Raw genomic sequence first — 14,942 nt, forward strand, 5'->3', positions numbered from 1 at the left:
TGAAATTTCTACTTCCGTTTTGCCACTTTCAGTCTTTTTTTGTCATTAGATCTCAACTGACTCTTGTAGAAAGGCAAGTTGAATCTTGATTTTTATAATTTCTTAATAAACCTGTTTATTGAAAGTATATCTCTTGATTGGAAAGATAATTATATATATATTTAAATGGTTTTATGAAAGAGAAAAACTAATGTTATTTTATTAATTGTTATATTTGATTCTTGTATCTTTGTCTCTCCTTTTTCTGTGGTTTTTGAGTTTTTTTGATTTTTGTATTGGTATGCATTCAGGATTCTTTTAATTTTCTTTTGTGTATCCATACAAATATTTTCTTAGCAGTACCTTGGGGATTACATGAAACCTCTAAAAGATCCAACAATATATTTGAATGTGGTAAAAAATAAACTTCAGTTGAATACAAAAATTCTTCATCATTACATCTGCCTACATTGCAGCTCCTAAAATTTCTCTTCTTATCTGTGAGTTTTGAAGTTTTGCTTGTATGTGTGTTTGTTATAAATATCTTTGTGTGTATCCTAGTTTTTTCAGCTTTTTCATGTTTACATTAGTTTTTCTTTTAAGAAATTTTTCAGTTATTTTTTGAATTTTTATATCCACAATTTTTGTTTTTTGCTATTTTAATATTTCTTATTATTATCTTCATTTTTATCTTCAGTACTTATCTGTTTCACTTACCTTATATTTTTCAAATTTATTTATTTATTTGTTTGTTTATTTATTTATTCATTCATTTATTCATTCTGAGATGGAGTCTTTTTCTGTTGCCCAGTCTCTGGAGTGCAGTGGTGCGATCTCTGCTCATGGCAACCTCTGCCTCCTGAGTTCCAGCGATTCTCCTGCCTCCGTTTCCCAAGTAGCTGGGGTTACAGGTGGCTGCTGGCATGCCCGGCTAATTTTTTGTATTTTTAGCAGAGACGGGTTTTCACCATGTTGGTCAGGCTAATTTTGGACTCCTGACTTCAAATGATCCACCCATCTTGGCCTCCTAAGTTCCTGGGATTATAGGCGTGAGCCATTGTGCCCAGCCTATTTTATTTTAGTTTTGAAACAGTCTTGCTCTGTCACCCATTCTGGAGTGCAGTGGTACAATATCCACTCACTGCAATCGTCCCCTCCCATGTTCAAGCAATTCTTGTGTGTCAGCCTCCCAAGTAGCTGGGATTACAGGCACATGCTACCACGCCCAGCTAGTTTTTGTATTTTTAGTAGATACAGGGTTTCACCATGTTGGCCAGGCTGGTCTCAAACTCTGATCTAATGTGGTTTACCCACCTTGGCCTCCTAGTGTGTTGGGATTCCAGGAATGAGCCACCAAGCTTGACCTGTACAGTTTATTGGGAATTTTTAAAATTACTTTATATACATTTTATGGTTGCTTTTGAAAATTTTATAACTTTGATGGGGTCATATTGCTCTAATATTTTGTATTTATTGTAATCTTTGAGATTTTGACATTAACAAAATGCTACCTGTTACAATCTTTGTAATATAGCTTTGTCCTGGCATAGTCTGAAATCAATTGTCTTAACTAGAGATTCTGGGAATCTCAGCTCACTGCAACCTTCACCTCCCAGGTTCAAGCAATTCTCTGCCTCAGCCTCCTGAGTAGCTGGGATTACAGGTGTCCACCACCACACCCAGCTAATTTTTTGAATTTTAGTACAGATTGAATTTCACCATCTTTGTCAAGCTGGTCTTGAACTCCTGACCTTCTGATCCACCCACATCAGCCTCCCAACATGCTGGGATTACAGGCATGAGTCACCCTGGCCGGTCAACAATTTGCTTTTAAAGGCACAATGTTATACTGGAGAGCAAAAACAGCTGTGTTGGGTATAAGTAACAGACTTTTCTATTATCTTCCATTTGGCCCTTTGCATTGTGCTCACCTGGGGCCCTTCACAACTTATTTGTAAGTTTTTTACAAATGTATTTTGGTCAGTATGTTTTTGTTAAATTTATATGTCCAGGAAGAAATTACAGCTGTGGTATTTTGCTGTGTCATCTTGCTTATGTAGTTTTTATAGTTTTATACAAACTACATAAGCAAGATGACATATTTATATTTATCTGAGTCTACCAATTGAAGTAATGTGTTTTTGTTGTTTCTTTCAGTTATATATTCTCATTTTGCCCAAGACCTTTGGCCAGAGCAGAGCATAAAAGATACTTTCCAAAAAGTGATACTGAGAAGGTATGAAAAATGTGGACATGGCGATTTACAGTTAAAAAAAGGACCTGAAAGTGTGGATGAGTGCAAGGTGCACAAAGAAGGTTATAATGAACTTAACCAATGTTTGACAACTACCCCGAGAAAAATATTTCAGTGTGATAAATATGTGAAAGTGTTTCATCAATTTTCAAATTCAAACAGACAAAAGAGAGGACGTACTGGGAAAAAACCTTTCAAATATATAGAATGTGGCAAAGCTTATAAGCAGTTCTCAACTCTTACTACACATAAGAAAATTCATACTGGAGGGAAACCCTACAAATGTGAAGAATGTGGCAAAGCCTTTAAGCACTCCTCCACTCTTACTACCCATAAGAGAAATCATACTGGAGAGAAACCGTACAAGTGTGATAAATGTGGCAAAGCCTTTATGTCATCCTCAACCCTTAGTAAACATGAGATAATTCATACGGAAAAGAAACCCTATAAATGTGAAGAATGTGGCAAAGTCTTCAACCGGTCCTCAACCCTTACGATACATAAGATAATTCATACTGGAGAGAAACCCTACAAATGTGAAGAATGTGGCAAAGCCTTCAAGCGGTCCTCAGACCTTACTACACATAAGATAATTCATACTGGAGAGAAACCCTACAAATGTGAAGAATGTGGCAAAGCCTTTAACCAGTCCTCAATCCTTACTACACATAAGAGAATTCATACTGGAGAGAAATTCTACAAATGTGAAGAATGTGGTAAAACCTTCAAGCGGTCCTCACGTCTTACTACACATAAGATAATTCATACTCGAGAGAAATTCTACAAATGTGAAGAATGCAGCAAAGCTTTTAAGCAGTTCTCTAACCTTACTACACATAAGAAAATTCATACTGGAAAACCCTACAGATGTGAAGAATGTGGCAAAGCCTTTGAGCGCTCCTCTAAACTTACTACACATAAGAGATTTCATACTGGAGAGAAACCCTACAGATGTGAGTAATGTGGCAGAGCTTTTCACCTATCCTCACACCTTACTACACATAAGATAATTCATACTGGAGAGAAACCATATGAATGTGATGAATGTGGAAAAGCTTTTAACCAGCCCTCAATTCTAACTATGAGAATTGATATGGAATATAAACCCTACAAATATAAAGAACGTGACAAATTTTTTAAGGAACTTCTCAACTTTTATTACACATAATTCATACTGGAAAGAAACTCTACAAGTTTGAAGAATGTGGCAAGGCATATAACAAGTTCTTTTTTTTTTTTTTTTTTTTTTTTTTTGAGATGGAGTTTCAACTCTTATCACCCAGGCTGGTGTGCAACAGCACAATCTCGACTCACTGCAACCTCTGCCTCCTGGGTTCAATCCATTCTCCTGCCTCAGTCTCCCAAGTAGAGGAGATTACCGGTGCCCACCCCCACGCCCAGCTAACTTTTTTATTTGTAGTAGAGACAGGGTTACACCATGTTTGTCAGGCTGGTATCCAACTCCTGACCTCACATAATCCACCCACCTCAGCTTCCTAAAGTGCTGGAATTATAGGCATGAGCCACCATGCCTGGCCACAAGTTCTTAATTCTTAAGAGACATGGTGATAATTCATGCTGAAGAGGAACTCTACAAACGTGAAAGGTGTGACAGTGCTTTTATCAACACCTCCATCCTTTCTAGACATAAAAAATTTATACTAGTATGAAACCCTAGAAATATATAAAATGTGAAACAACCTTTATATGGTTGCCATTTTTGATAGTAAGATAATTCATACTGGCAAAATTCCTACAAGCATGAAGAATGTGGCAAAACTTTTAGTCAGTGTGTACACCTTATTTCGCAGGAAAGCTAGTATCCTTGAGAAAAATTGTACAAATATAAAGAATATGGAAAACCCATGAATGCCTACTCATATCTTACTCAACAAAGAAGGTTCATAGTTAATAAAAGCATTAAAAGTGCAATTACTGTCAAAAAGTTTTTCAGAAAATATAAGCCTTTAAAGTGAAGAAGAGTGTTTATTCTGAAGACAACCATTACAAATTTAGAGGGGGTTTATTGCACACATTTTGTACTAGAGGAAAACCCTGAAGCAGTTGCTCCAGCTTTGCTCAACATCAGGGAACTTATATTGGAGAAGAGTCTTGCAAATGTAATGAATTTGGAAACACTTAAAAAAAAAAAAAAGTACAGCTCAGAAAACACCAGAGTTTATACTAAAAAATATTTTTGCAGAGGCAGTCAACATGAAAAAATATTTAATTCAAAATTAATTGTATGTACATATCAGAGAATTAAAGAATAAGATACTGACACTTCAGACATTACACTAAATAACAGTGTTGAGTATAAAAATGAATTCACAACTAAAGGTGTTAAATTATTTGTATATAACTTTTGATATAACTATTTGTATATAACTATATAAAAAGAGATTTTTTTGAAGCTTTGTAATTACATTGAAAGTATACTGGTTTCCTTGAAAACAATTTTTTGAAAAGTGAATAATGATGTAATACAGCTTTCAAATTACTTTATGCTGTTACTTTATTGTATTCACATGTGAACATATGTGATCAATTGTCACTGCATCAGAGATATTAGAGATTATTGGACATTCTTTATGACCTTTTCTATAAAAGAGTAAAGACATTAAAATGTAAGATGCATGATGAAAATATAAGTGGAGAGGCTCATTGTAGTTAACCTGAATTAAGCAATGTTTAAGGTAGGTGTTCAGAGTAATACTTTTCTACATTATACTGAGAGAAAGAAATTATAAATTATAGTTAATCAATTATTGTATTATTTTACTAATTTTACTGTTATGTAATAAAATGTTATTTTAAAATTGTTAGATTATGTGTGAACTTAATTTATATTTTATTTATTTATTTATTTAACTTTTCTCTTAAGATGGAGTCTTGCTCTGTCACCCAGGCTGGAGTGCAGCAGCATGATCTCAGCACAATGACTGCAACCTCTGCCTCCCAAGTTCAAGAAATCCTCCTGCCTTAGCCTCCCGAGTAGTGGGGACTACAGGTGCGCGACACCACTCCTGGCTAATTTTTGTATTTTTAGTAGTCACAGGGTTTGCTCATATTGGTCAGGCTAGTCTCGAACTCCTAAGCCAAGCGATCCACCCACGTCGGCCTCCCAAAGTGTTGAGATTACAGGTGTGAGCCAGTATGCCCGGCCTAATTTTATTTTTTACCGTCTTAAAACTATTGTGCATTTAATGAAGCATTATTATGCCACTAACTTTAACCTATCCCACTATACTCAATGGTGTAAGTAAAAGATGAAAGAAGTATACTATTTGGCATATAGTGGACTACCATCACTAGTAATCACTTTGCCAGTAGCTTTAAACTGCAAATGAATTGAAGAATATTGTTCCCATTAGTTAAATTTTTAATCTTTTTTCGTAATTTATTATTACTATTTTTGAGTATATAGTATGTGTATATATGTCTTATAGAGCATATTTTGATTCAGGCATATAATATGTAGTAATTAGGGTAAATAAGGTATCCATCACCTCTAGTATTTATCCTTTCTATTCCAAACAGTGTAATTATACACTTTTAGTTATTTTAAAATATCCAATTAAATTGTAATTGACAACAGGGTTATTTTTATGGTCATAATAAAAATTATACAGATATATAAATAGAATATGGGCTGGGCACAGTGGCTCATGCCTGTAATCCTAGCACATTGGTAGGCCAAGTCGGGCAGATCATGAGGTCAGGAGTTCAAGACCAGCCTGACCAACACTGTGGAACTCTCTCTACTAAAACTACATAAATTAGTTGGGCATGGTGGTGCACCTGTATTCCTAGCTACTCAGGAGCCTGAGGCAGGAGAATGGCTTGAACCTGGGAGGTGGAGATTGCAGTGAGCTGAGAGAGCACCACTGCACTCCAGCCTGGGTGACAAAGGGACACTCCATCTCAAAAAAAAAAAAAAAAAAAAGAAGCCAGGCGCAGTGGCTCACACCTGTAATCCCAGCACTTTGGGAGGCTGAGGCGGGTGAATCACAAGGTCAGGAGATCAAGACCATCCTGACTAACATGGTGAAACCCTGTCTCTACTAAAAATACAAAAAATTACCTGGGCGTGGTGGTGGGCGCCTGTAGTCCCAGCTACTTGGGAGGCTGAGGCAGGAGAATGGCATGATCCCGGGAGGTGGAGGTTGCAGTGAGCCAAGATCATGCCACTGCACTCCAGCCAGGGCAACAGAGCAAGACTCCATCTCGGAAAAAAACGGCCATGTGCAGTGGCTCACGCCTGTTATCCCGGCAATTTCGGAGACTAAAGCAGGTGGATTGCCTGAGTTCAGGAGTTCAAGACCAGCCTGGCCAACATGATGAAACCCTGTCTCTACTAAAAATAGAAAAATTAGCCAGGCATAGTGGCGCACACCTGGAGGCTGAGGCAGGAGAATCACTTCAACCTGGGAGGTGGAGGTTGCAGTGAGCTGAGATTGCAGTGCTGCACTCCAGCCTGGGTGACAGAGTGAGATTCCTCAAAAGAAAAAAATATATATATATAATTTTTACATTTCTGAGTCCTGAAAAATTATTAATAAATATTTGTTATATAGTTTTCTTTGAACATGTGGTCTCTTTGCTTGCAAACGTAGAGACTTTTAGTTTTAATTTTCATAGAGTGAAATATACACATACTCCTCTGAAGATAAACCTTAAGTGTAAGAAATTATGAAGTGTGTTTGGTGAGTATGCATTCGTACATATTTTCCGAAGAAAAGCATAATTGTTGGAAAAAAAATTTTAATTAGGTGACTAATGGAAAACTAAACACCTTGAATATGCTGAAAGCAAATGTATACTTTCTGCTTTGTATTGAATTTATTAATGTAAAATGTTATGGCTTATGGCTTGGATTCTCCCCAGAATAAAGCACAGGCAACTTTGTCTCCAGAAATAACACTCTGAGTACAACAATAAAAGCCCTCTTCAAACACACACAAAAAATTATTTTTAACGCTTATTTTAATAAAAATTAAACCAAAATTGAATAATTGGATATATTTTCATTGTTCTATTTGTGTGTGAATGTATAAAATGGCACATAAAGGAAAAATAATTTAAGCCAGAAAAAAGAGGTTAGTTAATATTTGTAATGAATAAAACTGGAAAGTAGTTCATTATTATTTGCAGATGACATTTTTGTTTATGTAGATAACAAAACAGTAGAAAGACTTTTTAAAGTTTATTCAGGTGGGTAGGCAACATTCTAAGATAATACCCTGGATTCCCAGTCTGTTGCACACCTACTGTGTAATACTTTCCTCTTGAGGGTAGAAACATGTGTGACTGTGCTGGGAAATCACTCATGAAATTAGGTTACTCATGTGTTGACTTTGTGTTTACCAAAATGGTAAATGTGTTTACCAAAATGGAGATTATCCTGATTGTGCTAAACTTGTGGGCCATGTTGTAACTGCTCATGGTGGCCACATGAAGGAAACATGTTTGTATATTGTCATCATTTCTACCTTCCGCATGTTGCTTCCAGTAGGGAGAGTATGGCAGAGGGAAGAAAAGGGAATCTCATTCATGCAAGAAATAATCACCTGTCACCTGGGATAGCTTAAGAAAAACAGGAGACCACAACAGGCCCACATTAACAAAAAAGGTAACCCGGGTAAAAGTGCCCACTGTCATTATGGAACAACATTTAGTAAGCTGTAGTAAATGATCAGCTTCTGGGACACCAAGAGTCTACCAACAAGGCTGAACTCATTCTAATTCAATCAGCATGTCTGCACCATTCTGGTGACCCGGGTTTACACTACTCATTACAGAAATACCATGAAGACCAGTGGGTAATGTCCTAAAACTGAACTTACTTCAAATCATACCTAATTGTTTTCACATTCGAAAAACCTTAAACAATGAATTCATAATTCTAATTATAAATGATTTTACTACACTGTAATAAACTGTAAACAATATGAATATTCTTGAACGCATAATTAGTTATGTAGACAGTGTGAAAAAAAAAAACTCGCCAGGCACAGTGGCTCATGCATGTAATCTCAGCACTTTGGGAGGCCAAAGTGGGCAAATCATGAGGTCAGGTGTTCGAGACCAGCCTGACCAACATGGTGAAACCCCATCTCTACTAAAAATACAAAAATTGGCCAGGCGTGGTGGCTCACACCTCTAATCCCAGCACTTTAGGAGGCCGAGATGGGCGGATCATGAGGTCAGGAGATCGAGACCATCCTGGCTAACACGGTGAAACCCCGTCTCTACTAAAAAATACAAAAAACTAGCCGGGCGAGGTGGCGGGCGCCTGTAGTCCCAGCTACTCGGGAGGCTGAGGCAGGAGAATGGCGTGAAACCGGGAGGCGGAGCTTGCAGTGAGCCGAGATTGCGCCACTGCACTCCAGCCTGGGAGACAGAGCGAGACTCCGTCTCAAAAAAAAAAAAAAAAAAAAAAAAAAAATCACCTTTAACCTACTCTTCTTTGGCAGTCTTTTATATACATATAGATACAGATATAAGATAGGTGGCTAGAGAAACATATACAGGGAAAATGGGTAACATAGGTATGCCAATGTAATTTCCATTGTTGCTTATGTCCTGTAGGGAAGCCGCAGAATAAGTAGGTCAGAGGTCGTTTCCCTTCCCAACTTCTATAGCCCAGCTGAGTTTAATGAGCCACTTAGACCATCTTAGATGGATATAAGTCAATTAGCTAAACTAGAAAAGTGAAGACATCCAGGCAGGACCCAAATGGCAAATGTGAATCACATAGGCATACAGTGAGAAGGGAAGCAGGGCCCTGAAATGCTAAGCTGGAACTAGAGTCTTAAATGGCTTTACCAAAAACATACTTCCCAGGCCATGCACCCATATGTGAAGCTTTGTTGATGTTTAAACACAACATTGTATGGCTGTGTTCCATTCTGAGATGGTATGGATCCATACAGGTGAAAGTAAGTTTATATCTGCATCCTCAGTGTAGGCTGGGGAATTTAAAATGTTTGTTGATTAATATGTTTTGTATACATAAATATCTACACAGGCGAAGTCCTATAATTCTATATGTGTGTGTTTTTCTGTCTACCCATGACTATCTATATACAGATCTAACTATCATTTTTTCCATATGCAGACAGAATAAAGATATAAAAGGTCAAAGGATAAATGGGTGTTGGTACTAATAGCAAGTTAAAGAAAAACTTCAATAAATGCAAAATCTTATTTGCCCTTTAAATTCCATCCATAAGAGCACACAAATGGAGGTATGTTCTGACCTTCATCTTGCTGCATTTAATGTTTTCAGAGAAAGAATTGGTTTTTGTTCCTCACATCTGTTAGCAAAAATGCACTAAGGCCATGAGAGTCATTTATTGCCAAGTCAAAAATGTCCTTTTTAATTCCGGTGAACGTGAAAACATAGATAAACTAGCCTCAGCTTGAAGGCCTTAACACAAATTTGCAAATGAGAAATTATTCTTTTTTTTTTCTTTTTTTTTTTTTTTTTTGAGACGGAGTCTCGCTCTGTCGCCCAGGCTGGAGTGCAGTGGCCGGATCTCAGCTCACTGCAAGCTCCGCCTCCCGGGTTTAGGCCATTCTCCTGCCTCAGCCTCCAGAGTAGCTGGGACTACAGGCGCCCGCCACCTCGCCCGGCTAGTTTTTTTTGCATTTTTCAGTAGAGACGGGGTTTCACCGTGTTAGCCAAGATGGTCTCGATCTCCTGACCTCGTGATCCACCCGTCTCGGCCTCCCAAAGTGCTAGGATTACAGGCTTGAGCCACCGCGCCCGGCTGAGAAATAATTCTTTTTAAAGCTTCCCTCAAATTTAGGGCTTTTATTTTCAAATACGTGACACAGAAATAGAATCTTTTTTTTTTTTTTTTTTCAGATGGAGCTGGGTGTGGTGGCGGGCGCCTGTAGTCCCAGCTACTCGGGAGGCTGACGCAGGAGAATGACTTGAACCAGGGAGGCGGAGGTTGCGGTGAGCAGCGATGGAGGCATTGCACTCCAACCTGGGTGACAGAGTGAGACTCCATCAAAAAAACAAAACAAAACAATAAACTCACAAATGAAAAGTAAATCAGAGGTTATGTTCCTACTCATACTCCTCAAGATAGATGAATACAATTTCATCAGGCAAATTTAATAAGCCAATGAGCTCAAGTTAGGTGTTTTCAAATAGCAAATTAGCTGAGCCCAGGAGAATCGCATTAGCCAAATAGCTCAGCCCAAGTGATTCCATTTACTCAATCAGCTCAACCTAGGCAATTCCAATCAGTAAATTTCCTCAGCCCAGGTGATTACATTTTGCCAATTGACTCAACCCACGTGATTCCAATCAGTAACTTAGCTCAGCCCAGGTGATTTCAAACAGCCAATTAGTTCAGCCTTAACAATTTCAATCAGTCACTGAGATTAGCCCCAGTGAATCTACTTTGCCAATTAACTCAGCCTCGATTATTCTAAACAGAAAGCTCAGCTCATGTGATTTTAGTCAGGAAATCAGCTAGGTTCTAGCGAGTCCAGTCAGCCAGTTAGTTGAAACTCTGTGTTTCCAATCAGTCAATTAGCTCAGTTTAGAAGTATCTAATTAACCAATTAGCTAAAGTTAGTTGATTCCAATAAGGCAATTAGTTCTGCCCAGGTGGATCGAATCAGCCAATAATCTGAATAGTGACTGTAGATTCATTAAGTCAGAATGGTGGATGTACAAAGCACTTTTCTACACTGAGAAGAAAAGCAGGGCCCAGACATACTAATATCTGGAGTGCAGTGGCACAATGATCTCGGCTCATTGCAACCTCCACCTTCCAGGTTCAAGCGATTCTCCTCCCTCAGTCTCCCGAGTAGCTGGGACTACAGGCGCCTGCCACTATGCCTGGCTAATTTTTATACTTTTAGTAGAGACAGGGTATTACCGTGTTGGCCACGCTGGTCTGGAATCCCTGACCTTGGGTGATCAGCCCACCTCAGCCTTCCAAAGTGCTAGGATTACAAGCGTGAGCCACCATGCCCGGCCGGAAACTTTCTTCTGTAGATTTAGAAACAAATATAAGACATATATGTAGGAAAACACATATAAAAACTAAGGCTTCTATACATATGTCTAATTAATGTCTATTTATGAATATGTCTTGAAAAAAAAAAGCCCCAAAAGAAAAGTATGTAAGAGGTCATTACCTTACTCATTCTCCTCAAGACACGGTCAATGAACTCAGCCCATGTGATTCTAGTCAGCCAGTTAGCTCAGCCCAGGTGATTCCAATCAGCCAATTAAATGAGCCCAAGTGATATCAATTAGTCAATTATATCAGTCAAGGTGAATCCAATTAGCCAATTAGATTAGCCCAAGGTGATTCCAATTTGCCAATTAAATGAGCCCAAGTAATACCAATTAGCCAATTATATCAGTAAAGGTGAATCTAGCCAATTAGATTAACCCAAGGTGATTCCAATCAGCCAATTTTCTTAGCCTAGGTAGATCCAATCAAACCATTATCTAAATAGTGACTACAGGTTTATCAAAGCAGGCCCAAACTAGTGGGTGTGAAGAGCACATACATACACTGAGAAGGAATGCAGGGCCCTGAAGTGCAAACCTGAACAGCATAAATAACATGGCTTTGCTGTCAGCTTATTTCTGAAGCCTATGCTACTGAAGGTGAAGGGTTTTTTTTATGTTTATATAAATAATATTGTATGGCTATGTTCCATTCTGAAATGCTACTGAGCAAAAGAGATTGAAAGTAATTATATATCTGTATAATTTGTATATGCCAAGTGATTAAAAATGATCTATTGGGGAACATTTCTTGTATATATATTTACCTAGACCTACTCCTATAATCCTGTATGTAAGTTTTAAAAATCTATTTACCTGGTCAGCTGCAGTGGCTCAGGCCTGTAATCTCAGCACTTTGGGAGGTTGAGGTAGACAGATCATGAGGTCAGGAGTTCGAGACCAGACTCGCCAATACGGTGAAACCCCGTCTCTACTAAAAATACAAAAATTTGCTGGGTGTAGTGGTGCATCCCTGTAGTCCCAGCTACTTGGGAGGGCGAGGCAGGAGAATCACTTGAACCCAGGAGGCGGAGGTTGCGGTGAACTGAGATTGCACCACTGCACTCCAGTTTGGGCAACAGAGTGAGACTCCATCCCCCTCCCCCCAAGAAAAGTAACTTCCATGCATGTATAAATATATCTGCCCTGTAAACTAGATCTAGAAGAGTACACTAATAAAGGTATGCTCTGACATACATCCTGCTGCATTTAACATATATAAAGGAAGCATTGGTCTTTATTGCTCACTTCTGGAAAATGAGCATGCACTAACCAATGGAAGTCATCCACTGCCATGTCAAGGTTGATCCATCCCTTCGTGTTGAACATATGGCCAGAGGTAAACCAGCCCCAGTCCTAAGGTTCTCACAAATTGTAAAATGTTTTTTTTTTTTTTTCTCATCAGGGCTTTCTGTAAGACATGGGATCAACTTCATTTTTATGAGTATGTGATGTAAAAGTACAATTTTGTCTTTTCATCTTTGTGACTGAAGTAGTGTCTTTATGGTAATGGAAAGAAAGTCTAGCACTCTTTCTAGAAGATAGGCCATCATAGTGAAAGCAAATATGACTGTACATGATACCAGGCCGCATTTCAACCAGACCATAGTGATCATACACAGAAGTGCCAATGGTGGCTCTTATTAGCTAGCTCAAAACTTCTCTCTTCTTTCTGAGTAAGGATAGTCTTACTGACGTCAGACATTTCTGCTTTTTTCAACTGGATGGACAGAAGCCCACTAGGCTGATTTACTGAGATTCAGAAATGAAAAGACCTGGGTGCCAGGTAAGAAGGACATTTTCAAATTTATGAAAAAAACAAAAGTGTGGCAAAGTTTTGGCTTGGATTTTATAAATCTTCACTGAGATAACTGGCTGATTGGATTTATGTAGCCTGGAAGTAAAGAAAATAGAAATGACCTTTTAACCAACATTACTTCAGTGCCTTTTTTCTGTAACTATAAATATGGATATAAGATAGGTTGATAGATAAACATATACACAAAGAATGAGTCACATATGTATGTATAGGTCAAGTTTATTTGTGTATATATCCCATGTAGGACAGAGGTCATCTTCATCTCTACCCCTGCATCCCAGATAAGTTAAATAAGCAAATTAGCTCAGCATGCATGATTGCAAAAAGCCAATTAGGTCAGCTCAGGTAAATATAACCAACTGATTAGCTAAACTGGGAAAGTGTAGACATCAAGCCAGGCTCAAAATGATGGATATGCTCTGAGAAGAAAAGTATGGACCTAAAATGCTAAGCTGGACATAAAGCCTTACATCACACTACCAAAATATTACTTCACAGGCCATGCTCATGAACATGAAGTTTGTTCATGTTTATACATAGTGCTTTATGGCTGTGTTCCAATCTGAGATGGTATAAAGCCATATAGGTGAAAAGTAAGTCTTCATCTGTGTCCTCAGGTTAGGCTGGAAAATTAGAAATGTCTATTGATGAACATCTTTTGTATGCATAAATATTTACATATACAAACTAATATAATCTTGTGTGTGTTTATGTACTTATGTATATCTATATCTACATCTATCTATAATTCTGTTAACATTCATGCAGAATAAAGATGTAGCAAGTCAAAGTATAAGTGAGCCGTGGCTCATACCTGTAATCTCAGTACTTTGGGAGGCTGAGGCGGGCAGATCCTGAGGTCAAAAGATCGAGACCATTGTGGCCAACATGATGAAATTCCATCTCTACTAAAAACACAAAAATCAGTTGGGTGTGGTGGCATGTACCTGTCGTCTTAGCTACTTGGGAGGCTGAGGCAGGAGAATCGCTTGAACCCAGAAGGTGGAGGTTGCAGTAAGCCCAGACTGGGCCTCTACATTCCAGACTGGTGACAGAGTGAGACTCCATCAAAAAAAAAAAAAAAAAAGGAATAAAGGGCATCCAAATTGGTAAAGAGGAGTCAAACTGTCACTGCTTGTCGATGATATGATTGTATACCTAGAAAACTCTAAAGACTTATTCAAACAGCTCCTAGATTTGATAAATAAATTTAGTAAAGTTTCAGGATATGAAATCAATGTACACAAATCAATATCACTGTATACACCAAGTGACTGAGCTGAGAATCAACTCAAGCACTCAACCCCTTTACACCAGCTGCAGAAAAAATATACTTAGGAATATACCTAACCAAAGAGGTGAAAGACCTCTACAAGGAGTATTAGAAAACACTGCTGAAAGAGATCAAAGGTGACACAAACAAATGGAAACACATTCCATGCTCATGGATGTGTAGAGTCAATATTGTGAAAATCATCATAGTGCTGGAAGCAATCTACAAATTTATGCCATTCTTGTCAAAATACCACAATCATTCCTCACAAAACTAGAAAAAAAATCCTAAAATAAAAGAGCCCACATAGCCAAAACAAAACTAATCAAAAAGAACAAATCTAGAGATATCATATTATCTGACTTCAAACTATACTAGAAGACTATAGTTACCAAAGCAGCATGGTACTGGTATAAAAATAGGCAAATAGACAAATGGAACAGAATAGTGAATAAAGAAATAAAGCCAAATACTTTCAGCCAACTGATCTTCAACAAACTAAACAAAAACATGAAGTAGGGAAAAGACATCCTATTCAACAAATACTGCTGAGCTAATTGGCAAACCACAA

General features: G+C 38.0%; 1 protein-coding gene across 1 annotated transcript in view; it reads left to right on the plus strand.

Moving 5' to 3' along the window:
* Positions 1–14,942, plus strand: part of LOC103234249 (uncharacterized) — an 80,231-nt gene that overhangs the window by 25,846 nt on the left and 39,443 nt on the right. Inside the window, 1 exon segment of the mRNA XM_073016757.1 lies at positions 2,137–3,298. Coding sequence (XP_072872858.1) covers positions 2,137–3,298 — 1,162 coding nt within the window.

The sequence above is a fragment of the Chlorocebus sabaeus genome, chromosome 6, assembly GCF_047675955.1.
Source record: "Chlorocebus sabaeus isolate Y175 chromosome 6, mChlSab1.0.hap1, whole genome shotgun sequence".
NCBI classification, from domain to species: Eukaryota; Metazoa; Chordata; class Mammalia; order Primates; family Cercopithecidae; genus Chlorocebus; species Chlorocebus sabaeus.